Raw genomic sequence first — 26,876 nt, 5'->3', positions numbered from 1 at the left:
AGAGCACATATGGAGGCTACATATAATAGACTAGATAGGTGTATAGTATATATTGTAGAAGAGCACATATGGAGGCTACATATAATAGACTAGATAGGTGTATAGTATATATTGTAGAAGAGCACATATGGAGGCTACATGTAATGGACTAGATAGGTGTATAGTATATATTGTAGAAGAGCTCATATGGAGGCTACATGTAATAGACTAGATAGGTGTATAGTATATATTGTAGAAGAGCACATGGAGGCTACATATAATAGACTAGATAGGTGTATAGTATATATTGTAGAAGAGCACATATGGAGGCTACATATAATAGACTAGATAGGTGTATAGTATATATTGTAGAAGAGCTCATATGGAGGCTACATGTAATAGACTAGATAGGTGTATAGTATATATTGTAGAAGAGCACATATGGAGGCTCCATGTAATGGACTAGATAGATGTATAGTATATATTGTAGAAGAGCTCATATGGAGGCTACATGTAATAGACTAGATAGGTGTATAGTATGTATTGTAGAAGAGCACATATGGAGGCTACATATAATAGACTAGATAGGTGTATAGTATATATTGTAGAAGAGCACATATGGAGGCTACATGTAATAGACTAGATAGGTGTATAGTATATATTGTAGAAGAGCTCATATGGAGGCTACATGTAATAGACTAGATAGGTGTATAGTATATATTGTAGAAGAGCACATATGGAGGCTACATGTAATAGACTAGATAGGTGTATAGTATATATTGTAGAAGAGGTCATATGGAGGCTACATGTAATAGACTAGATAGGTGTATAGTATATATTGTAGAAGAGCTCATATGGAGGCTACATGTAATAGACTAGATAGGTGCATAGTATATATTGTAGAAAAGCACATATGGAGGCTACATGTAATACACTAGATAGGTGCATAGTATATATTGTAGAAGAGCACATATGGAGGCTACATGTAATAGACTAGATAGGTGTATAGTATATATTGTAGAAGAGCACATATGGAGGCTACATGTAATAGACTAGATAGGTGTATAGTATATATTGTAGAAGAGCACATATGGAGGCTACATGTAATAGACTAGATAGGTGTATAGTATACTAGCTATTGAACCACCCGTTCTACGCCCGGGTGGCGAGCATTTTTATTGGTATATGGTCTCCCATGCTGGTACGTGCTGCCCTCATCCTGTCCCCACCATCCAATCCCGGTATGCGTGGCTCTCCTCATCCCCAATCCCGGTATGCGTGGCTCCCCTCATCCCTGTATGCGTGGCTCCCCTCATCCCCGATCCCGGTATGCGTGGCTCCCCTCATCCTCGATCCCGGTATGCGTGGCTCCCCCTCATCCCCGATCCCGGTATGCGTGGCTCCCCTCATCCCCGATCCCGGTATGCGTGGCTCCCCTCATCCTCGATCCCGGTATGCGTGGCTCCCCTCATCCCCGATCCCGGTATGCGTGGCTCCCCTCATCTCCATTTCCGGTATGCGTGTCTCCCCTCATCCCCATTTCCGGTATGCGTGGCTCCCCTCATCCCCATTTCCGGTATGCATGGCTCCCCTCATCCCCATTTCCAGTATGCGTGGCTCCCCTCATCCCCATTTCCGGTATGCGTGGCTCCCCTCATCCCCATTTCCGGTATGCGTGGCTCCCCTCATCCCCATTTCCGGTATGCGTGGCTCCCCTCATCCCCATTTCCGGTATGCGTGGCTCCCCTCATCCCCATTTCCGGTATGCGTGGCTCCCCTCATCCCCATTTCCGGTATGCGTGGCTCCCCTCATCCCCATTTCCGATATGTGTGGCTCCCCTCATCCCCATTTCTGGTATGCGTGGCTCCCCTCATCCCCATTTCCGGTATGCGTGGCTCCCCTCATCCCCATTTCCGGTATGCGTGGCTCCCTCCATCCCCATTTCCGGTATGCGTGGCTCCCCTCATCCCCATTTCCGGTATGCGTGGCTCCCCTCATCCCCATTTCCGGTATGCGTGGCTCCCCTCATCCCCATTTCCGGTATGCGTGGCTCCCCTCATCCCCATTTCCGGTATGCGTGGCTCCCCTCATCCCCATTTCCGGTATGCGTGGCTCCCCTCATCCCCATTTCCGGTATGCGTGGCTCCCCTCATCCCCATTTCCGGTATGCGTGGCTCCCCTCATCCCCAATCCTGGTGTGTATGGTATCCCTCATCCTGGTATGCATGGCACCCTATCCCTCACTCCCAATCCCGGTATGCTTGGCACCCCTCACCCCCAATCCCGGTATGCATGGCACCCCTCAGCCCCCCAATCCTGGTATGTGTGGCCTCCTCAACCCCCCAATCCTGGTATGTGTGGCCTCCTCAACCCCCCATTCCTGGTATGTGTGGCCTCCACAATCCCCCATTCCTGGTATGTGTGGCCTCCTCAATCCAAGTATCCTTGTATTTGATGTTCTCCTCAATCCCCTAATCCCTGGTATGTGTGGCCTCCACAATCCCCCATCCCTGGTATGTGTGGCCTCCTCAATCCCCCATCCCTGGTATGTGTGGCCCTCTCAATCCCCTAATCCCTGGTATGTGTGGCCTCCTCAATCCCCCATCCCTGGTATGTGTGCCCTCCTCAATCCCCCATTCCTGGTATGTGTGCCCTCCTCGATCCCCCATTCCTGGTATGTGTGGTCTCCTCAATCCCCCATTCCTGGTATGTGTGGCCTCCTCAATCCCCTAATCCCTGGTATGTGTGGCCCCCTCAATCCCCTAATCCCTGGTATGTGTGGCCTCCTCAATCCCCCATCCCTGGTATGTGTGGCCTCCTCAATCCCCCATCCCTGGTATGTGTGGCCTCCTCAATCCCCTAATCCCTGGTATGTGTTGCCTCCTCAATCCCCCATCCCTGGTATGTGTGGCCCCCTAAATCCCCTAATCCCTGGTATGTGTGGCTTCCTCTTCCCCCATTCCTGGTATGTGTGGCCTCCTCAATCCCCCATCCCTGGTATGTGTGGCCTCCTCAATCCCCCATTCCTGGTATGTGTGGCCCCCTAAATCCCCTAATACCTGGTATGTGTGGCTTCCTCATCCCCCATTCCTGGTATGTGTGGCCTCCTCAATCCCCCATTCCTGGTATGTGTGGCCTCCTAAATCCCCCATTCCTGGTATGTGTGGCCTCCACAATCCCCCATTCCTGGTATGTGTGGCCTCCACAATCCCCCATTCCTGGTATGTGTGGCCTCCACAATCTCCCATTCCTGGTATGTGTGGCCTCCTCAATCCCTCATTCCTGGTATGTGTGGCCTCCTCAATCCCCCATTCCTGGTATGTGTGCCCTCCTCAATCCCCCATTCCTGGTATGTGTGCCCTCCTCGATCCCCCATTCCTGGTATGTGTGGTCTCCTCAATCCCCCATTCCTGGTATGTGTGGCCTCCTCAATCCCCCATTCCTGGTATGTGTGGCCTCCTCAATCCCCCATTCCTGGTATGTGTGGCCTCCTCAATCCCCTAATCCCTGGTACGTGTGGCCCCCTCAATCCCCCATCCCTGGTATGTGTGGCCCCCTCAATCCCCTAATCCCTGGTATGTGTGGCCTCCTCAATCCCCCATCCCTGGTATGTGTGGCCTCCTCAATCCCCCATCCCTGGTATGTGTGGCCTCCTCAATCCCCTAATCCCTGGTATGTGTTGCCTCCTCAATCCCCCATCCCTGGTATGTGTGGCCCCCTAAATCCCCTAATCCCTGGTATGTGTGGCTTCCTCTTCCCCCATTCCTGGTATGTGTGGCCTCCTCAATCCCCCATCCCTGGTATGTGTGGCCTCCTCAATCCCCCATTCCTGTTATGTGTTGCCTCCTCAATCCCCCATTCCTGGTATGTGTGGCCCCCTAAATCCCCTAATACCTGGTATGTGTGGCTTCCTCATCCCCCATTCCTGGTATGTGTGGCCTCCTCAATCCCCCATTCCTGGTATGTGTGGCCTCCTCAATCCCCCATTCCTGGTATGTGTGGCCTCCACAATCCCCCATTCCTGGTATGTGTGGCCTCCACAATCCCCCATTCCTGGTATGTGTGGCCTCCTCAATCCCTCATTCCTGGTATGTGTGGCCTCCTCAATCCCCCATTCCTGGTATGTGTGCCCTCCTCAATCCCCCATTCCTGGTATGTGTGCCCTCCTCGATCCCCCATTCCTGGTATGTGTGGTCTCCTCAATCCCCCATTCCTGGTATGTGTGGCCTCCTCAATCCCCCATTCCTGGTATGTGTGGCCTCCTCAATCCCCCATTCCTGGTATGTGTGGCCTCCTCAATCCCCTAATCCCTGGTACGTGTGGCCCCCTCAATCCCCCATCCCTGGTATGTGTGGCCCCCTCAATCCCCTAATCCCTGGTATGTGTGGCCTCCTCAATCCCCCATCCCTGGTATGTGTGGCCTCCTCAATCCCCCATCCCTGGTATGTGTGGCCTCCTCAATCCCCTAATCCCTGGTATGTGTTGCCTCCTCAATCCACCATCCCTGGTATGTGTGGCCCCCTAAATCCCCTAATCCCTGGTATGTGTGGCTTCCTCTTCCCCCATTCCTGGTATGTGTGGCCTCCTCAATCCCCCATCCCTGGTATGTGTGGCCTCCTCAATCCCCCATTCCTGGTATGTGTTGCCTCCTCAATCCCCCATTCCTGGTATGTGTGGCCTCCACAATCCCCCATTTCTGGTATGTGTGGCCTCCACAATCCCCCATTCCTGGTATGTGTGGCCTCCTCAATCCCCCATTCCTGGTATGTGTTGCCTCCTCAATCCCCCATCCCTGGTATGTGTGGCCTCCACAATCCCCCTTTCCTGGTATGTGTGGCCTCCTCAATCCCCCATTCCTGGTATGTGTGGCCTCCTCAATCCCCCATTCCTGGTATGTGTGGCCTCCTCAATCCCCCATTCCTGGTATGTGTGGCCTCCTCAATCCCCCATTCCTGGTATGTGTGGCCTCCTCAATCCCCTAATCCCTGGTATGTGTGGCCTCCTCAATCCCCATCCCTGGTATATGTGGCCCCCTCAATCCCCTAATCCCTGGTATGTGTGGCCTCCTCAATCCCCCATCCCTGGTATGTGTGGGCCCCTCAATCCCCTAATCCCTAGTATGTGTGGCCTCCTCAATCCCCCATCCCTGGTATGTGTGGCCCCCTAAATCCCCCATTCCTGGTATGTGTGGCTTCCTCATCCCCCATTCCTGGTATGTGTGGCCTCCTCAATCCCCCATTCCTGGTATGTGTGGCCTCCTCAATCCCCCATCCCTGGTATGTGTGGCCTCCTCAATCCCCCATCCCTGGTATGTGTGGCCTCCTCAATCCCCCATCCCTGGTATGTGTGGCCTCCTCAATCCCCCATCCCTGGTATGTGTGGCCTCCTCAATCCCCCATCCCTGGTATGTGTGGCCTCCTCAATCCCCCATTCCTGGTATGTGTGGCCTCCTCAATCCCCCATTCCTGGTATGTGTGGCCTCCTCAATCCCCCATTCCTGGTATGTGTGGCCTCCTCAATCCCCCATTCCTGGTATGTGTGGCTTCCTCATCCCCCCCAATGACTGCACACATAAAACAATAAACACTTATACTCACCTTCCTTCCTCACCTCTGCTCCAGCGCTGTGTCCTGTCTGCAGCAGCTGCTGCCGGCACATTCACTCCTCTCCATGCCGGCACTATGGGCGTGGAGAAGCGGAATATGCTTTCTCTTTAGCGGCGGCCACTGACAGCAGGAGCCGGGGCTCAGCGCTCCTCCGTGCCCGCTACTAAAGAGAATGAATATTCCGTCTTCTCCATGCCCATGGGAGTGGCCTCAGAGGGAATATTCATGTCCCTTTAGCAGTGGGCACACGTGGAGGTGTGCTCCGCTCCTCCACTGCCGCAACCCGCTCCTCTGCCGCCGCCACCTCCTACTCACCTATGCTCCTCGTTCCCACGCTGCTTGGGGCCCCATAGCAGTGGCTGTCTTACCTGTAATGGTTGGATGCGGGTCTTCTGTCTGGAGCCAGACTGCACGTCACGCATGTGCAGTCTATCGAGGCTTCGGACAGAGACACGCTTCTGCCGTTATATTATAGATATTGTAGAAGAGCACATATGGAGGCTACATGTAATAGACTAGATAGGTGTATAGTATATATTGTAGAAGAGCACATATGGAGGCTACATATAATAGACTAGATAGGTGTATAGTATATATTGTAGAAGAGCACATATGGAGGCTACATGTAATAGACTAGATAGGTGTATAGTATATATTGTAGAAGAGCACATATGGAGGCTACATATAATAGACTAGATAGGTGTATAGTATATATTGTAGAAGAGCACATATGGAGGCTACATGTAATAGACTAGATAGGTGTATAGTATATATTGTAGAAGAGCACATATGGAGGCTACATGTAATAGACTAGATAGGTGTATAGTATATATTGTAGAAGAGCACATATGGAGACTACATGTAATTAACTAGATAAGTGTCTCTCCTTATGCACCCTGCGTCCTCTGTTGCATAGGTCTATAGGTTCTATTATCTGTGTGTTTGCCGTTAGAGGTAGAACATTGGTTTTAACCTCTAATTCCTGGGCATCATCTGATCTTGTCATTGTGTCATGCTGGAAGTCCAGATGTAGCCTGTCAGTTAGCTGTAGACCACAGCCGCTAATGCATATTACTGTCTTTCTTGTTGAGTCTGTGTCCTATTTCATATTTAGGATCTCTGTCACGACGTTGAAATGTTGAAGAACAATATCCATTCTCTGAGTGTTGGCACTCGCAAACTCACAAACAAGAGTAAAGCAATGCAGGCCATTTCGAACCTCCAGACCAGATTTGAAGTTGTGACTACGCAGGCTAAAGAAAGACTCACCTTGTTGGAGCAATTATTAGTTCATTGGCAGAGGTGAGATTAAATGAAATAAAAACATCAAGCATTTATTTTACCATTTTATAATATGGTATCCAATGGAGCATGCCAGGATTTAGAGCAATATTTTCCATGAAGTTTTGGTGAAATCAACAGGATATGTGTCTTAGATTTGCAATTCCTTCCTACAAATTTTCATATCAGTTAGCTTAAAATAGTATTCTCATCTCCAAGATCCTATCCCAATATGTAGTAGGTGTAATAATAATAATAATAATATTAGCCAATACCTCCAATTAGAAATGTATAGTTCTTCTGATTCGCTATGTCGCTTACCATGTGCAAGGCATTGCAATATATTAGATATCCATGGTTATGACCACTAATGACTAACTAACACTATATGAGTGATCGTAACCATGGTTACCTAAACTACGGCAATGTCCTGCACATGGGGTAATTGACATAGCGAATCAGAAGAACTATACTACATTTCTAATTGGAGGTATTTGCTAATATTATTATTACACCTATTACATATTGGGATAGGATCTTGGAGATGAGAATAGCCCTTTAATGGAAATTCAATTAATTCAATCTGTGGCTTTTCTGGTTTATTCGTCTGCAGTGATTTTTTTTAATGACATGTAATTGGGAAAACATCCCCATGTTATGCAGCATAGCATATTCTAATAGGTGGAATCCTCATTGTCACAATACAGTCTTAGGCCTCCTTCACAAGTTCCGGTGATTCCTGTACAGGAAAAAACAGTACTGGTGAGATTCCGTGTCCGTATGCCGTCTTTATGTGACATCCGTGTGGCATACGTGTGTCCGTGTGACACATACTGGAACCTGGGAAAAGCATTAACGTTTGTGCTGATCCCAGGCGCCGACTGCTGAAAGCAGCTCTCATCATTGTCTCCTGCTCCCGCTGAGATCAGTGCTAACATGAGACAATGTTGGGAGTTGTATTCAGCCTCCGTTGAGTACATCCAGTGTGAAATGAAGATTGAAATAAAAAAAAATGTGTTGGCTCCCGCGTCATTTTCATAACCAGCAGAGGTAAAGCCAACAACTGGTGTCTGATATTACTAGCCAGGGAAGGAGCCATTAGGGCAACATGTTCCCTGGCTATTAATAACAGCTCACAGTTGTTTGCTTAGCGTTTACTGGCTAGATTATAGGATCATTTAGTACATAGTCATTTCACCCCGCCTAGGAGGGAGAGTACCTGGTTGGATAGAAGATCGGTTGGTACTTTTAGATGTGGCCACTGCAGTTTTTGCAAATTTGTTTCGCCTTCTGCAACCTTTTCTAGTGCAGTAACTAAGCGTGTCTACAAGAACAGACACTTTGCCAATTGCACAACTACAGGTGTAGTATATCTCTGTACATGTACATGCCCAAAAGATTTTGTTGGAAAAACTAAAAGGCAGTTTAAAATCCGTATTGGGGAACATATAGGTGACATTAGACACAAAAGGGATACACCCCTAGCGAAACATGTAAATACCTATCATGGTGGTAACCTAGATTCTATCTCGTTTCGCTCTGTTGAAGTCATGAGCCCTCCAGCTCGCCAGGGCAACTGGGACAAAATGATCCTGCAGAGGGAATGCAGATGGATTTTTTGGCTGGAATCCCAAAACCCAGGAGGTATAAATGAACAACTGAACTTCTCTAGCTTTGTTTAAGTCTACTCGTTTTACTAACATACCCATTTATAGGAATCATTATTGGCATTATGTCATTTGGACCTATGTATACATTTATTTACTCATGGTCGGTATCCTGGTCCATGAAGGTTGGACAATTAGACTACTGATTTCCTCTGCTAGTCTTTATATTATCTTCATAAAAGGTCTTTAGGACATACAGTTTAGTGGGCTTATAATTTTTCATGATCATATTTGTTATGTCTATATTTCCCCCTCTTCTAGCGACCGCTGCTGAGATGTACATTATTTCACCAGTTATTCCATCAACAACTTCTCTGTGCTTAGTATTAGGATCCTATCTGTGTCTTATTTGATGTTTTTCAACTTCCTGCTCCTTAGCGCTTGGCATAATCCATATAATTGGTGTGTCCTGTTCTTTCTAAGCGCTGGTGATACGCACTTGCGTTCCACCAAGGTCGCGCGGCGGAAGTGACGTCTTTTGTTTGCCGCGGGCGGAAGTACTGGTGACACGCATATGCGTTCCATTGAGTTCGCGCGGCGGACGTGATTTACATTGCCACATGCGGAAGCAATAAGCGGCTAGCCGCTGGTGGAACGCACTCAGCGTTCCAGAAGTGCCTCATGGCAGTGACAATTTAGCCGCGCTAGATACAGCTGACAGGTGTTGCCTGTGTAATTAATGCAGGGGGTTTATTTAAGTCTGTTGGGTCACTGACTCTTTTGGCTTGGTGATTCATGTGATGGGATATATTCACTTTTCCATCCAACCCGACCTTTTATGGTGTGCTCCTGTGATTGTCCCCTGATGAGCCCCGACCTAGGAGGGGGCGAAACGCGTTGGGACTGGGACTTCTTTTATATATAGTGATCATGTACCAATCAGCATCAGACAAGTCTGCAATTTAGCAGTTTGTTATTATGTGATTGTCATATTAACTTATTTAGTACATTGGTTTAAGTACTGGGACTGTAGCGTATATTATGACCATGAACTACTGAGCATCAGATATTCCTGTTATCTAGCAGTCTGTTTATTTATGACTGCTGTTACATTATCTCATTGAGAACATTTGACTAATACTGTTGTCACTGTATGATTATTAGAGTGATTTTCAGGTATTTTTTTGGTCATTATGTGAGTTAACTGACGCAAAAAATTAGTTATTCCAATTTTATCTTTAGTTGTCTAAAAAAGACAGTGATCTATGGTTTCTCATATAGAAATTTACTGATAGGGATATATGGTCTTTTTTACTCCCATTTTCTCACAACTTTAATCCTGACATTTTGGGGCATATTGACACTGATTGTTGGTGGTCTCTGCAATAAGTCATTTCGTTTGCCCATTTTGACACTGATTGTCGGTGATTTTTGTAATAAGCTATCCTGTTTATTTATATGGATAATCTTTGACACTCTTTACCCAACTTATCATAACTGATGCATGTTTTTTTTACTTTTACAGCATATTAATTTTAGATATGACTGTCAGGTCTCCCAATTTTGGGACACCGTTTTGTTTTTTGCTTTTATGTCTGTATAGGGACGTGCTAGGGACAGGCAAGGGACAGCCTCCGTTGAGCGGGGACACCACGCCGACACATTAGGGTGACTACTCCGCTGTTAGGTAGGGCATTCCTCCCTTAGGGTCTATAGGGCGAGTTTGTATGCCATTTTTTGCCGTCCCACTGCCTTTCCTTCCCCATACTTTTATATGAATTTTTGTCCTTGATTTATTGTTATTATCTTTTAAAATATCTATTAAAAGTTATATCTTAGGGTGTATACTTTATGTTCTTTGTGGTTTTTGTAGATTACAGGAGGACCCCAGAAAAAAATTGACACAGGATTCCCCTATAAAATCTAAACAGCAAAGGTTAAACAGACAGTTGTGAGCTGATGTTAGTAGCCAGGAGAGGGGTCATGGATCCTGGCCCCCTCTGTGGCTAATAATATCAGCCCTCAGCCACCCCAAGTAGCGCATTCATAAGATGCGCCAAATCTGGCACTTTGCCTCGGCTCTTCCCGCTTGCCCTTGTGCGGTGGCAAGTGGGGTAATAGGGTTGGAGTTCATGTCAGCCTTGTATTGGCAGCTGACCTGAAGCCCAAGGGTTAGTAATGGAGAGGTGTCTATAAGATGCCCCTATTACTAACCCCATAGTAAAAGTTTTGAAAGAAACACAGAGCCTGAATAAAATCCTTTATTTGAAATGAAAGTCCACACTGTTGTCAACATTTATTTAAAAATAAAAAACACATTTTTACTCACCTTACGCGTATTCCTCTGAAGCCATTGTCCTCTGTAAAAAAAAATAAAATAGAAATCAACCATATCCCTCACCTGTCCGACATACTGTCCCACACCGTAATCCATCTCTGCGATATTTGGTTTACAAACTGAACAGTGTCATGGGGTGACCGTCCAGCCTGCAAACAATGACACACTGAGCTGTTGCGAGAGCAGCTTCAGTAACGAGCGGTGACGTCATAGAGGTTACCGCCGGTCACTGAAGGTGCATTCCCAGGTTCACTTCACTGCGAGCCGGGACGATGAGCCATCATTCTGCCCTATCTAAAAGGCCAGGGATATTAAAGCTTGGGATAACCACTTCAACTGTGTTTCTCCATCCAGTGATCAAGCAGACATTTGACACAGAAGCCTGTGATCATTCAGAAAAGCATCACTGCGTCTTAATTAATTTCTTGTATTATTACTCTACTTTTCACACCTAGGCAAGAAAAGGAATTTTCTTCTTTTGTGACCTGGCTTGAAACTAGTGAAGCTTTGGTCAGTCCACAACAAGGACAGTTCTCTGCCGACAAAGCAAAACTGGAAGCTGAGATGCGATCACTTCAGGTATGAAGATGATATGTGAGGGATCAGAGTGTGCAATTAATGTAGGTCCACGACTATGAGCTTGAACTTGTCTTTATGCCAGTGCTTGGCAATGACTTCAGTAACCAGACTGAATCTTGTATACTTAGCAAAAAAATGTATGGACCTCCACCCAGCACTGCAGTCTGAGCTTCTGGGGATGAGAACAGTCAATCGGGAATTCTAAAATCACTGATGCTGGTCCACTGATGAGATTAGCAGCATAATATATTCACATTTCTTTTTGCCAGGATCTGAAAGCAGAGTTAACTGCACAGTCACAGCGATATACAGTTCTGGTCCAGTTGTGTGCATCTTTATATCCAACGTCCTCTGAAAACAGTGTACAGCAACTGAGGGACCAACTGGAGGAACTATCGCTGAGATGGAATATCTTACCAGAATCCGTTAACAAACAGTAAGTATTTCCAATCTTAGTTTTATTAATATTTCATCATTTTGTGAAAAAAAAAAATTAGGTTGCACACCTGCTTTTTTGCAGCCTCCTGTCTTAACCCCTTCACGCAGCGGCCCTTTTCCTTTTTTGCGCTTTAGTTTTTTACTCCTCTTCTTCCCAGAGCCATAATTTTTTTTATAATTCAGTCAATATGGCTTGTTTTTTGCAGGACGAGTTGTACTTTTGAACATATCGTGTACTGGAAAATGGGAAAAAAATTCCAAGTGCGGTGAAATTGCAAAAAAAGTGCAATTCCACAGTTGTTTTTTCTTTTTTTGTTTTTTTTTACCATGTTCACTAAATGCTAAAACTGACCTGCCATTATGATTCTCCAGGTCATTACGAGTTTGTAGACACCAAACATGCATAGGTTCTTTTTTATTTAAATGGTGAAAACAAAATCCAAAGTTTGTGAAAAAAAAAATAAAGTCGCCATTTTCCGACACCCTTAGCGTCTCCATTTTTCAGGATCTGGGGCCGGGTGAAGGCTTATTTTTTACGCACTGAGCTGATGTTTTTATTGATATCATTGTGGAGTAGATATGATGTTTTGATCGCCCGTTATTGCATTTTATTGCAATGTTGCAGCAACCCAAAAAAAAAGTAATTCTGGGGTTTCGATTTTTTTTCTCGTTACACCATTTACCGATCGGATTAATTAGTTTTATATATTGATAGATCGGGTGGTTCTGAACGCGGCGATACCAAATATGTGTATTTTTTTTATTGCTTTATTTTGAATGGGACGAAAGGAGGGTGATTTGAACTTTTATATTTTCTTTATTTTTTTAAATATTTTTAAAAACTTTTTTTAAACTTTTCATTGGCTTCAATAGTCTCCATGGGACACTTGAAGCTGTGATCATCTGATCACCTGTGCTACACACAGCAGAGCCTCAGTCCTGCTATGTGTAGCAGAAATGCTCACTTGCTACGAGCGCTGACCGGTGGGCGGCGCTCATAGCATCCCGGCAATAACAACCACAGGGGTCTCCTGCAGACCCCGGGTTGTCATGCCAACCTATCGACAACCCGTGGTCATGTGACACGGGCGCCAATGGGTGGGATTAGTGACACGCTTCCGGCGCGGCCAGGTTAAATGCCGCCATCAGAGATTGACAGCGGCATTTAACATGTTAACAGCTGCGGGTGGATCGCGATTCCACCCGTGGCTGTAAGGGGCACACGACAGCTGATCAGATCAGCTGTCATGTACCCGGAAAGCTGCAGGCTCATCGCCGGAGGCCGCATCAAAGGGGGAGGCACACCATGCGCCATACATGTACGGCGCATATCGTGAAAGGGTTAAAGGGGCATTCTCAAGTTGTCTATTGAGCAGTTCAGAGGTCTGTAGTCTCCTTACAAACACATTGCTTCCTAGTTTCTGGCAGGGCGGCCTCTCCTTCTTGAGTGACAATTCTGAGCAGTAGCAGAACTATAGTATTAGTAGAACTATAAAGCTCAGCACAAGTTCTGCTGTAACAGTTCTGTTTGAATTAAAGAAAGGATATGCTTTGTCGCAGCTTATTGGCTCTCATGAATTGGCCAATTCATGTGTGAAGTATGCGCTAAGTTCATTTTTAGAAGTATATTCTATACATCTGTAATGAAGTTCAAATTTCATGCTTACTGAGTGCTGCAGCATTCTTTTGTTTGTATATTGCACCTGTTCACACTTGCTTTATTCTGTTCGGAGGTGCTGGTTAGTTTATTTTTTTTGCAGTATACTACTGGAGGTTTTGACTACCTCCTCTTCTGATTCATCACTCCTCCAATCTGTCTGAGGCTGTTTTTAATTAATACTGGATCCTATCTACCCTTTAAATGTGTATGCTTTTAGCGCGGGAGAGGCATGTTTGAATAAAAGAAAGGTACGCCTTTTCTTGGCTGATGGGCTCCCATGAATTGGCCAATTTATGCGCTAAGTACCTTCATATAGGTATATGTTATATAGCAATAATGCAGTTTCAATTTCATATATTCAATGTTTGCATATATCTTAGTGCTTACACAGTGTTGCTGTATTGTTTTATCTGCTGTAACACATTCATTTATCAGTAGTTTGTTCTGGGTTGTACACTATGTATATTTATATAGATAGCAAGACATTTCAACAAGAACATAGCCCCGAACAGTTAGAGTGATATTAGAAGAACTCATTTGGGAGAGGCAGATGATGCGGGCTAATTTTGTGAGATTTATAACAGCAGTTCAGACAAAATAATTCGGAAGTGAGCAGCTAACTACTGTATTGAAATCAATTGGCTGGAGAGAGGTAGCTGGGATGTTAGGAGTTAAACCCTCTCCAAGAATGTAACTACTGCACATACTCAGCCATGGTCTGGGCAGATCTATGGAAACCAGCTGTACACTAAGATAAAAGCTGTCATTGCTGGAGAATGACAGCAAATAGAAAAAGCAAGTCAATTTCAGACTTGCTTATTTTCATGCTGTTTAACTAATTAAAGCAATTAAGTAACTTGAGAGTAACCCTTTAAAGGGAATCTGTCAGCAGGATCCCCCACTGCCCCCCAAAAAAAACTTGTATGTGTGTGTAGCTCTTTCAAAGACAAGTCCAGCAATACCTTTACAGACCATTCATTCCTCTGTTGCTGAGAAATCAGTGTTTGAATTGATATGCAAATGAGGCTGAAGAGCTATCATAGATCTGAGGCCTCTGTGACTCCAGCTCTATTCCCTCCCTACGCCGCCTACTCCAGCTCTATTCCCTCCCTATGCCACCTACTCCAGCTCTATTCCCTCCCTACGCCGCCTACTCCAGCTCTATTCCCTCCCTACGCCGCCTACTCCAGCTCTATTCCCTCCCTACGCCGCCTACTCCAGCTCTATTCCCTCCCTACGCTGCCTACTCCAGCTCTATTCCCTCCCTACGCCACCTACTCCAGCTCTATTCCCTCCCTACGCCGCCTACTCCAGCTCTATTCCCTCCCTACGCCGCCTACTCCAGCTCTATTCCCTCCCTACGCCGCCTACTCCAGCTCTATTCCCTCCCTACGCCGCCTACTCCAGCTCTATTCCCTCCCTACGCCGCCTACTCCAGCTCTATTCCCTCCCTACGCCCCCTACTCCAGCTCTATTCCCTCCCTACGCTGCCTACTCCAGCTCTATTCCCTCCCTACGCCACCTACTCCAGCTCTATTCCCTCCCTACGCCGCCTACTCCAGCTCTATTCCCTCCCTACGCCGCCTTCTCCTTCTTGACTGACTGCCTCAATGCTGTGTGATTTCAGGCCAAGGAGTTTTCAGGGCAGCTGCCCTGTGTGGAGTCCGTCTCATGTCCCTGACACACTCCATGATGGATATATTCGTCATGGGGTGTTAAAGGGTTAACTCAGGAAAAATGTTTATATTCCAATGTTTCGACCCACAGATAATCTGCATATAATACATAAAATTCATAAAGTAAGTGATCAAATTTGTGTCTGTGTCATTCAGTCATTCATTTGATCACTTACTTGCTTACATGCATTATATCCAGATTTTTCATGTCAAAGGCCTATTGGTCGAAATTGCAAACTTGCTTATTTTCATGCTGCCTAACTATACAAATTTCATAATATGAGAATAGCCCTTTAATGATATTAGTTGGTTGTAATTGAGCCCTCCTGTTTACATCTATATGTTGTTTTCCTGTATATATCTAGCACTTCTCTTGACTGAAAATATACGATTGCATCCAATTTAGGAATTGCCATCTGAGCTAAACAGCCAGCACCACTAAATAATACTTTGTAGCAAACCGGCACAGAAATATGTATAGCTGATGTACTGTATGTGACTGTATTTGCGCTGTCATACAATTTGTCACGTTTTTCAAATTGATTGCAAATGTGAGTAAAACAAGTGCCTTAATGGTAGCACAATTTTTGCAGGTAAACGGCAGTTTTAAACTTGAAAAACAGTGTGCCTGTTAACAGTCAGTATGAAAACCATGTCAAAATGCATTCAGGCACGGTGTTGGCTGCTTCTCAGTCATTAACCCAAAAAAGACGGACCCAAATAAATCCATACACCGAAGAGATCCATGATAAAAGACAAAACTTTATTTATATAATAATAATAAAAACAAGTAAAAAAGCAGAAATGTCCTGCAAGGGACACAATGGTGACAGAAAGTAAATTAAATTGCAGGTAGAATATTTCTATGTCTACTAAAGAGTAATATCACCTCACTGCAGGACCAAAAAAGCCAAATGGGCGTATGATATCAGATATGCAATCAACTGTGTTAAGATGGAAAAAACATATGTAGGTGCATCGATATAATGTGTAAAAAAGTATACATAAATATCCCTAAGAGTGTGAGGTAAGTTGTGAATAGCAAAGTATGGTAATAATATTTAGGATCAGTGTCCAAATGAAAGTAAAAAACAAGTAATAAATGCCACAAAACAGATGCAGCTGCTATGGAAAGGAATAGCAAAATGAGTGGCATAGAAAGTACCTGTAATAAGTATGGGTCCAGGCTGGAGGAAAGTGAATGTCGCCAAGGTGTCCTGTCACCCCGACGCGCGTTTCGCCACCAGCTTCTTCAGGGGGCATGTCAGGGTATCATTTGTATCATTAGACATGTAATTATGCTTCTCAGTCATGCCTCAAATGTCCTTGTGTTCTTTCCCATACTTTTACAGACCTTTGCCTGAACTGCATATAATTGTGTCCAGTAGAGATGAGCAAATTGATTTGATGCAAATTGAATTAGTGTTTAATTTTTGAAACTTCGTTCTACCAATGGAATTCGAACAATTTGTGATTCACTTCTTGTGAATCACTTACAGTGTACTTCTCTTAATAGAACATTGAGACAAGTGGATAAACATGTGACCACAAGTATGCAAATCGCACACATATGGTCACCTGACCTCCAATTTGGGTTGTGAATACAGGGGAATCGCGACAGTGTGTATATTGCATGTTGTCACGATTTGGCATTCTGATAACAACTTGAGTGACTGTAGAATTTTCTTTTTAGACCATAAAAGACACTTAAGTTTTATGGTCTAAAATAACGTAATATTCTATAATATTATGCATAAATTACATAATATGTTTATCTGATAGAATGAGAGCAATGAGTATCTATTGGGAGAGAACGTCCATACAAAGAGAGCAGTTGCTCGAGCAATAAAGAAAAGTACTGTAGTGCAGGAAAACTCAAAGCACGACATAAAAAATAGTTTGCAGGGATTGGAGAAATCAGACAGACAAACAGCAAAGGATTTAAATGCATTTTCTCTTCATTTAAAAAGTGTCAATAAACCCACAGCTGGGTAATAATATATAAAATCCCATACTCACCTCCTGGACTTGCACTCGCTACAATGTTCCCGTCGGTCTCTGGGCATCAGTGTTATTACATGACCTCTGCAGCAAATCAGCAGCCACTGATCGGCTGCAGCCTTCATGTTCTGTTCAAATGGAAGAATCCGACCGTAGAAAATTGACAGCAGCAGAGCTAGTCCGGGAGGTAAGTATAGGAGTTTTTATTACACCACCCTGGGCTCATTGATGATAACTTTTAAACTATGGGTAAACCTTTAATAAAGGTTTAATTGTATTACTTAATTTTCCACTCTCTTCCATCAATAATAGAAGAAAAAATTCCAAGAAATTATAGAATTTTTGTTGATTTTTTTAAAAGAATCAATTCACTAAAAGGCTAAGGAGGAATTTCAGCCAGAGACATTTGTCTTAAGACTTTCACACTCTTAACATTCAAAGCACCATACGTCAAATATTGGATTTATAACACTCTACTTATGGCCATATTTTTTTAGGATCAGTGTCATGGAGTCCATTGTAGGTGAACATCAGAAATTTGATGACTTGTTACTAGAATTTTCCCTCTGGATTAAGCAGTTTCTTAAAGACCTTCAGGAAGCTGCTGAAATTAAAACGTCTGACCATGAATCTGCTGTTCTTCTGAATGAGGTAACCATATTGTATCTGCTGCTAAGTTATCATTGCTATGCATATTCTTTATTGCTCATGTGCAAAAGTCAATGCTATGATTTATGATGAACTTGGTCATGTCAGGTAATGTTTACATTGAGTTTTAGCCCTCCATTAAGTGTACATGCCTGGAAAAACTCCCGACATATAATGGAGGCTGCGAAGAACCCAGAAAAGTGTCATCTGTCACTCATAGAGGATCTTGTTTAATGGATAACTCATAAAGACATTTCTATTAATTTGATGAAATTCCACATTGACAAGGATGAAATGAAACATCCAAAATGGCAGCACTAAGGCAAAACTCATAAGGAAGGGAAATAAAACAAAACTGATTAGTCTTGGTCTCTGACCAGCAATGGCGTGAATGCGGAGAGTTGGGTACGTTGATGCACATATAGTGGAGGTTGAAATTATTTTGGCATTATTTCCTTGATGTCTACGGTGCTCTGTTCATTCAGGGAATCCCTAGGACTCATTAGATGGCCACTCTATCTATGCCACCAGGTTCTATTTCTTCAGCTAAAAAAGGAACCCTTTGAAATTTCGTTACAGCCGCACATGTGGTAATAAATATACATTGTAGAGAGTCAATCCCCATTTTGGAATGGTTTAGAGAAATGGGTCATATAATGAGGATGGAGGAATTGTCAGTGTAAGAAACTGGAGACTCCTCTATATTTGATAGACCTTGCTTACCAAAATTTGACCCAATTTTCCAGTATTTTTAACTAATAAGACAGTACTGAAACTGTGGGAAAGAAAGGTTCCCCGGCCTCCTCCTTCTACTGCATTATTCCATATCTTCCGTATACTGTTGTATATCGGCAAGATGGAGGCCAAATGAACACTGTTTTGGCCTTTGTCTGGCATTTTTAGTTTGCATGTCTAGAGCTTTCCTGATATACACGCTATACATGCTCGAAAACCCAAAGTAGACATAGTCATAGAACAGCAGCTTGTCTAAAATACCAGACTGTGGAAGAGCTCCAAATGCACTATAAGCAATGAGTGGTTCTACCTGCAGGCCTCAGTAACTCTCTGAGTTTAACCCTTCAATAGATATATTTTATGCACAGTCTGTATCCAAAATGATTTCTCCTATTATTTCCAGAAACATATAGCAAAGGTGAAAAGACAGCAGGAGGAAATAGACCATTTGAAGGCGCAGCTCACAAAGTTGTGCTCTCTCACAATTCCGGTTGATCATTCTGTGTTGGAAGGACGGATCACAGACTGTGTTCAGTTATATGAAGAAACAATGCAGATCACTGAGCGACGACAGGAGTCCCTCTCCAAGTTAGGCTCCTTCTTGAAAATGCACCAAGAATCACTAATTGTCCTCAGTAACTTAAAAGAAAAAGTTGAAGATGCAAGCAGCCTAGATAAAGGCAAATCTGAGTCTCTGGAGAAAGACATAGATAGGGTTGCTCAGGACATTGATGAACTAATAGCACTGTCTGTAGGATTAGATACAGCTCTTACCAAAGCTCAGTACCACCTTAAGAGCGCCACTTCTGAGCAGAGGACTTCCTGCAGGGCTCTGGCTGATAACCTGAATATGGAACTGGAGAAGGTTCAGAAGTTTCTGGGAACAAAACTAAGTGAAGCAGAAGCTCTTGGGGCACTTTGGAAATCATTTATTGATTGTAGGGAGAAGCTGCTCAAAACAATAGAAGATATTGAAGAAAAGGCAGATGGTGACCAGATGAAAGAGCCAACTTTACAGGCTCTTCAGCAAAGGTAATGTTATAACACAACATATATCCATTAATTGGCATCATTACAATAAGCTTTTGGGTGACACTGTATTGTCTTTAGTTGGTAGATTCTACTAAGCAGAACATTTTAAAGATCTAACAAAGGTTATTTTATCTCAGAAAACACTGCACCGGGATATCAGGGCACAAAAGTATAATTTGACACCTAGCTTAATTTAGTCAAGGACTTATTCAATGTAAAACTGTCTTAATCCTCTTAAATTAGATAAGTATCTGTAACAAGTTATTAAGTTTATGTGTCACAGGTCAAGATAACCTTTGCTACATTTTTATTTTGTTTGTGATGAGATTTTAGTAGAACGTAATTGTTCTGCAGGCAGCTGTATTCAACTGAGCTATAAGGGGGGAAAACTGCGAAATGGGGAAAAGGATGGAACGCAGTACAGTACCCTACAGCCATGTCTACCTAAACTTAATACATAATCAGACAATGTAAAATGAAGTTATAAAACTAAAGGAATTTCCTGATTGGGACAATGACAATAATATAAGTAATGTTCCCAAAAGAAGAAATAGGAGCAAAATTAATAAATTTATCCTTAGCATATAAATATATAAAGTTTAATAATAAATATATACAACAAATAAATACACAGTGGTATGGGAGAGGTCAGACTTAAAGCTAAAACATCAGAAAATCTAGATGGTGTAAAAATCCATAATTGGACCAAGAATCACTGATGTAAGTGTCAAAAAAGCCCTCATCCCCCTTTGTAGTGATCGGATAGATATGAATCATTTAAGAAACATACAAATAAGCCAAATATATCATAACATTGGCAAGAAATAAGTCCAAAAAATAATAAACTGGATACCCTGTAGTATGCTCAATATAAATGCATGAAAGCCACAAATATTAACCCAAAAAATATGGTAAGGACAAATCGCATTACAGCATGAGACTAAGAGATGCCCAAAATAGCAGAGGAACCACTAATGCATGAACACCACCTACATGTGGCAATAGACATCATATATAGTATATATACCTTAAGACATAGTGTGCCAGTAAAAAACACAAGTGGATGAGGGGTGCACAAGCACCTCGACGCGTTTTACCAACGCTGGGCTTCGTCGGGTGTAATGTAATATAAAGTTGTAGTAAGATGCATACAGTATGTGTCTAAGCAACACAATTTCCTGAAACCATGTATATTAGATCTAAGAGTCAGAAGAAGAGGAAATTTGTCCATGCAAAGTATGTTGATTGAGTTTATATGGGGGTCCATCATTCTCCTCATCCAAATTCATTACAATTTAGTAGTATAATTTATTTCTACAAGTCTCCAGCTTTAAATTGACAGTAAGCAGTGCATTTGAACTCACTAGTTTAACATTATTATTAGGTGTTTGTCCTATGACCAATTTCTTACAATTGCCTATAACTATTCTTGTTTCGCTGAATACAGGTTAAAGTTTTTCAATGAACTGGAGGAAGAAATCAACTCCTACCAGCATGAAAAGCATTGGCTTATGGACAAAGCAAAGCAGATCGCCCAGAAGGATTTATCCATGGCTGCCGAAGCAGACAAAGAGCTAAATGGTCTAATTATGACTTGGGAAGACACTAACAAGCTCATTAGTGAAAGGTAAACATAAAAGAGCGCCATTGATTTCCACTGCGCTTTGCAAACATCATCAGTATGTCTTTGGAGTGTGGGTGGAAACCGGAGTACTGGAAAGAAGCCCATGCAAAATTATTGCAGATGTTGTCCTTGCTGGGATTTGAACCAAGGACTCCACCTATTAAACAGAGTAAATCATAACTAGTCAGTATAGACGACTGTAACGGGTCTGGGAAGCGGAACCTCTGAGCTACTATACAAGGGGGCGGTACTTGTAAGGAAGCGGGTGGCTCCCAGGGAAGACGGGCAGGTAGTCACGGCAAGTGACAGGGACAGTCTCTGGGTAGAAGGGCAGGTAGTCACGGCAAGTGACAGGGACAGTCTCTGGGTAGAAGGGCAGGTAGTCACGGCAAGTGACAGGGACAGTCTCTGAGTAGAAGGACGGGTACTCACGGCAAGTGACAGGGAAAGTCTCTGGGTAGAAGGACAGCAGGCAGGTGGCTGGTGAGCGCTCCCAGGTGAGCGGGCGAGAGTCTTTGGACAGGCAGGTGGTCACGGCAAGTGACGGCAGAGCCTCCAGGTAGGCTAGCAGGCAGGTAGCAGGTGAGCGGGCAAGAGTCTCTGGACGGGCAGGTGGTCACGGCAAGTGACGGCAGAGCCTCCAGGTAGGCTAGCAGACAGGTAGCAGGTGAGTGCTCCCAGGTGAGCAGGCAAGAGTCTCTGGACAGGCAGGTGGTCACGGCAAGTGACGGCAGAGCCTCCAGGTAGGCTAGCAGACAGGTAGCAGGTGAGCGCTCCCAGGTGAGCAGGCAAGAGTCTCTGGACAGGCAGGTGGTCACGGCAAGTGACGGCGGAGCCTCCAGGTAGGCTAGCAGGCAGGTAGCAGATGAGCGCTCCCAGGTGAGCGGGCAGGCTGGTCCATAGACAGACTGACAGGTGTCGGAAGGCAGACCGTCGGACCGCAGGCTTGCAAGCAGGTAAACGGATATCAGGCAGGTATCAAGCAGGAATCTGGCAGGTAGCTGGCAGGTAACAGGCAGGAATCTGGCAGGTGACTGGCAGGTAACAAGCAGGAATCTGGCAGGTGACTGGCAGGTAACAGGCAGGAATCTGGCAGGTGACTGGCAGGTAACTGGTAACGGGACCTGAGGGCTGAAGCAGAGTGAAGGCTTTGCAACAACATTGCTCGGGCACCTCCATTTTGGAGGAGGTGCCTTATATATGGTGAAGTCCTCCGGCCATTGGCCGGGGACTCCTTAGGACGGCGCGCGCGGCCCCTTTAAGAGAGGGGGAGCGCGGGGGAGCGCGCGCGCCCTAAGCACCGTGGCCGGGAAGCAGCGCGCGCTGCCAGCAGGGCGGGAGGAAGACGCCGGGCACGGAGCGGAGAGGTGAGGGGAACAGCGTCCCTGCCTAGCAGGAGGCAGGGACGCCGACTCTACAATACCCCCCCCCCCTTAGGCCCCCCCTTTTTTAGGCCAGAGAGAAATTTATCAAGGATGAGAGGGGCATGGATGTTCTCCCGAGGCTCCCACGTTCTCTCCTCAGGACCAAACCCCTTCCAATCTACCAGAAAAAAGGTTTTTCCTCTTACCCTTTTGGTGGCCAGAATGTTCTCTACCTCAGACTCGTTCTCAGCGGAAACCGGAGCAGGAGGCGTACCTGTAGACTTGGAAAAAGAGTTATGTACCACGGGTTTGAGGAGAGATACATGGAAGGAGTTAGGGATCCGTAGGTTGGCCGGGAGTTTCAATTTATAGGCCACCGGATTGATCTGTTTGATAACTTCCAGTGGGCCGATGAACCGAGGCCCTAACTTGTAGGAAGGAACCTTGAGCCGGACATACTTGGACGAGAGCCAGACTTTATCTCCAGGACGGAATTGTGGAGGATCCAGGCATTTTTTGTCAGCGTGTTTTTTCATCCGCTTGGACGACTGAAGGAGTGCGGATCGGGTACTCTCCCAAATGGAGGAGAATTCGCTAACGAGAGATTCCGCAGCCGGATTGTCCACCGAGGTGGAGACGGGAGACGGGATCCGAGGATGCTGACCGAAGACTACAAAAAACGGGGATTTGGAGGAAGATTTGCTCTCGTGATTATTGTAAGAGAACTCGGCCCATGGTAGGAGATCCACCCAGTCCGAATGGTGGGCATTAACGAAGTGCCGGAGGTAACTGGTCAGGTTCTGATTGATCCGCTCCACTTGACCATTGGACTGTGGATGGTAAGCGGAGGAGAAGTCCAGAGTGACGTCAAGCAACTTACATGTGGCTCTCCAGAAGCGTGAGGTGAACTGAACCCCACGATCTGACACGATGTGGAGGGGCAGGCCATGGAGACGGAAGATGTGGCGGATAAAGTCTTTAGCCAGTTCGGGTGCAGACGGGAGGCCCGGCAGGGGAATGAAGTGCGCCATCTTGGAAAAGTGATCAGCGACCACCCAAATGACCATACAACCGGCAGAGACAGGGAGATCCGTTATAAAGTCCATAGCTATATGCTGCCACGGGGCAGCAGGTACTGGAAGAGGAAGGAGGCGACCGGCTGGCAGGTGTCTCGGAACTTTGTTGCGGGCGCAAGACACACAGGCAGAAACAAAGTCTATTACATCCTTGTGCAGGGTAGGCCACCAGTAATGCCGGGTAATGAGCTGGAGGGTCTTTTTCTCACCGGCGTGGCCAGCTAGCTTAGACGAGTGACCCCAGTGTAGGACCCTCCTCCGATCAGGTACAGTTACGAACGTCTTACCGGGAGGGAGACGATTTAGATTCACGGGGGCCACTTGCATTACTCTGGCGGGATCAATGATGTGCTTAGGTTCCTCTTCTAGATCAGATAAAAGGAAGGATCGGGACAAGGCGTCAGCTTTGATGTTTTTGTCTGCCGGGCGAAAATGAAGAACAAAATCAAAGCGGGCAAAAAACAAGGACCACCGGTCTTGGCGCGGGTTAAGTCTCTGGGCGCTCTGAATGTAAGCCAAGTTCTTGTGGTCCGTGTAAATTATTACCGGGTGAAGAGCCCCCTCGAGCAGGTAACGCCACTCCTCCAGTGCCAGCTTAATGGCTAACAATTCTCGGTCTCCAATAGAATAATTGCGCTTAGAAGAGGAGAAGAGTTTGGAGAAAAAAACGCAGGTTACCATTCTTCCGGAAGATGACTTTTGGGTAAGTACCGCCCCGGCTCCGGAGGAGGAAGCGTCAACTTCTAGGAAGAATTGTTTGTTGCCGTCCGGACGATGCAGCACCGGGGCGGAGGAGAAAGCCTGTTTTAAGGAAAGAAATGCCTCCTCAGCTTCGGGCGGCCATCTTCTGGGATTAGTGCCCTTACGGGTGAGCGCAGAGATAGGGGCAGTCCGGGAAGAGAAGTGCGGTATGAAGAGGCGGTAATAGTTGGCGAAGCCCAGGAACCGCTAAATAGCCTTCAACCCCTCTGGTCGGGGCCACTTCTGGATGGCAGACAGTTTCTCAGGATCCATTTGTAGGCCGGTCTGAGAGATTATGTAGCCCAGAAATGGAAAAGAGGTCTGTTCAAAGATGCACTTCTCATATTTAGCGTAGAGGTGATTCTGCCTGAGCCTGAGCAGGACCTGACGAACATCCCTCCGGTGAGTAGGAAGGTCCGGAGAGAAGACCAAGATGTCGTCCAGGTACACCACCACGCAGGAGTAGAGAAGGTCACGGAAGATGTCATTGACCAACTCTTGAAAGACGGCAGGAGCGTTACAGAGACCGAAGGGCATTACAAGGTACTCATAGTGGCCGTCCCGGGTGTTGAATGCCGTCTTCCACTCATCCCCTTGACGGATACGGACCAGGTTATACGCCCCACGGAGTTCCAGTTTGGTGAAGATTCTAGCCCCCCTCAGACGGTCAAATAATTCAGGAATGAGCGGGAGGGGGTATTTATTCTTCACTGTAATCTGGTTAAGGCCTCTATAATCTATACATGGACGGAGTGAGCCGTCCTTCTTTTTGACGAAGAAGAAGCCTGCTCCCGCCGGGGAGGTAGACTTCCGGATAAATCCCCGGGCCAGATTCTCCTCAATATATTCTGACATGGACCGGGTCTCTGCAGCGGACAAAGGGTAGATACGCCCACGGGGAGGAGTAGAGCCGGGTATCAGGTAGATTGGGCAGTCGTATGGTCTATGAGGAGGTAATGTCTCTGCTTCTTTTTTATTGAAGACATCTGCATAAGACCAATAGGGAACCGGTAGACCGGGTAGATTGACTGGCGTAGGAGAAGGACGAGCAGGATGAACGGGAACTAGACAAGTCTTATGGCAGTCCTGTCCCCAGCGAAGGACTTCTCCGGTCTGTCAGTCAAGCACGGGTGCATGTTTCTGGAGCCAAGGTAGGCCTAGCAAGAGTGCGTGAGAGAGTCCAGGCAGAACATGAAAGGAGATGCTCTCAGAATGCAGCATTCCCACCTGTAGAGTTAGAGATTCGGTGATGAGTTGTATGGGATGTGGTAAGAGGCCCCCATCCACGGCGGCGACAGATAAAGGTACGGCCAGAGGTTTGGTGGGAATACGGTATTTCTCTACCAGGGATTGAGAGATGAGATTTCCAGCAACTCCTGAGTCATGTTGAGCCAGTTCAAAATAGCGGTTCTCTCTGCAGATGATAGAGACTGACAGCATCAGGGATGGAGAGGGTTTACTTTTGTTTAGGGCGACCTCTCTGAGCGATCCTAGACACAGGCGTTTCCCGACCTCTCTGGGCAGGAACGGATCCGGTGCTCCTTACTGCCACAGTAGAAGCAGCTCCCCTCGGCACGGCATAAGTCTTGACGGGTTTTGACCATCTTGGTCTGGTCGACCTGCATAGGCTCAGGTGAGTGTGCCTGGGGAGTAACGGAGGGAGTGACGGGTTTCTGGAAGGTAGGAGCTAGACGTGGAAACCTCCTCTCACGGGTGACCTCTTTGGCGCGCTCCTGGAACCGGATGTCAATCCGGGTGGCAAGTGTTATTAAGTCGTCGAGAGTGGTAGGAATGTCCCGACCGGCGAGTTCATCTTTAATACGGCCGGACAGACCCTCCCAGAAGACAGACACCAGGGCGTCATTATCCCAGGCCAGCTCCGAAGCAAGGGTACGGAACCGTATGGCATATTGGCCTACGATGAGATTTCCTTGATGGAGGCGTAGCAGAGACGATGCGGATGAGGTCTTCCGTCCGGGTTCGTCGAAGACTTTCCGGAAAGCCGTGAGAAAGGCTGGCAGGTCGGACACCAGGGGGTCTCCTCTCTCCCATAGAGGATTTAGCCAAGCCAGAGCCTCCCCCGTGAGGTGGGACATGATAAAGGCTACTTTGGACCGGTCAGAGATAAACTGGTGGGACAAAAGTTCAAAGTGCAGGGTGCACTGGTTTATGAAGCCCCGAGCTTGAGCGGAGTCACCTCCGAAGCGAGGAGGTGCAGAAAGCCGGGGCAGGATACCATGGTATTGGTGGGCAGCGGCGCTGCCGGGTTGCGAATCATGACACTAGCGGTGGTAGCTGGTGGAGCAGTCAGAGTGTCCAGGCGAGAGTTGACATTCCGCAGGTGACTCAGGATGGACTCCTGTTGGGACCTCTGACGGGACAGTTCATGACATAGATCCGAGAGCGAGGGAGCTTGGGTGCCACCGGGTTCCATGGCCCGAGCAAACTGTAACGGGTCTGGGAGGCGGAACCTCTGAGCAACTATACAAG

General features: G+C 45.9%; 1 protein-coding gene across 18 annotated transcripts in view; it reads left to right on the top strand.

Moving 5' to 3' along the window:
- The window catches only part of SYNE1 (spectrin repeat containing nuclear envelope protein 1), a 613,834-nt gene that overhangs the window by 328,314 nt on the left and 258,644 nt on the right, over positions 1–26,876 (top strand). For all 18 annotated transcript variants that reach the window (XM_073672712.1, XM_073672713.1, XM_073672718.1 and 15 more), the window contains 6 exons: positions 6,701–6,888; positions 11,268–11,391; positions 11,661–11,827; positions 17,664–17,817; positions 18,953–19,581; positions 21,029–21,208. In XM_073672712.1, coding sequence (XP_073528813.1) covers positions 6,701–6,888; positions 11,268–11,391; positions 11,661–11,827; positions 17,664–17,817; positions 18,953–19,581; positions 21,029–21,208 — 1,442 coding nt within the window. The remainder of the gene's footprint in view (positions 1–6,700; positions 6,889–11,267; positions 11,392–11,660; positions 11,828–17,663; positions 17,818–18,952; positions 19,582–21,028; positions 21,209–26,876) is intronic.

This window comes from Phyllobates terribilis, unplaced genomic scaffold (assembly GCF_046119375.1).
Source record: "Phyllobates terribilis strain yellow unplaced genomic scaffold, ASM4611937v1 Scaffold_3__8_contigs__length_932513732, whole genome shotgun sequence".
Taxonomy (NCBI): domain Eukaryota; kingdom Metazoa; phylum Chordata; class Amphibia; order Anura; family Dendrobatidae; genus Phyllobates; species Phyllobates terribilis.
Note: the sequence above shows the minus strand (reverse complement) of the source record. Positions and strands in the feature narration are given on the sequence as shown.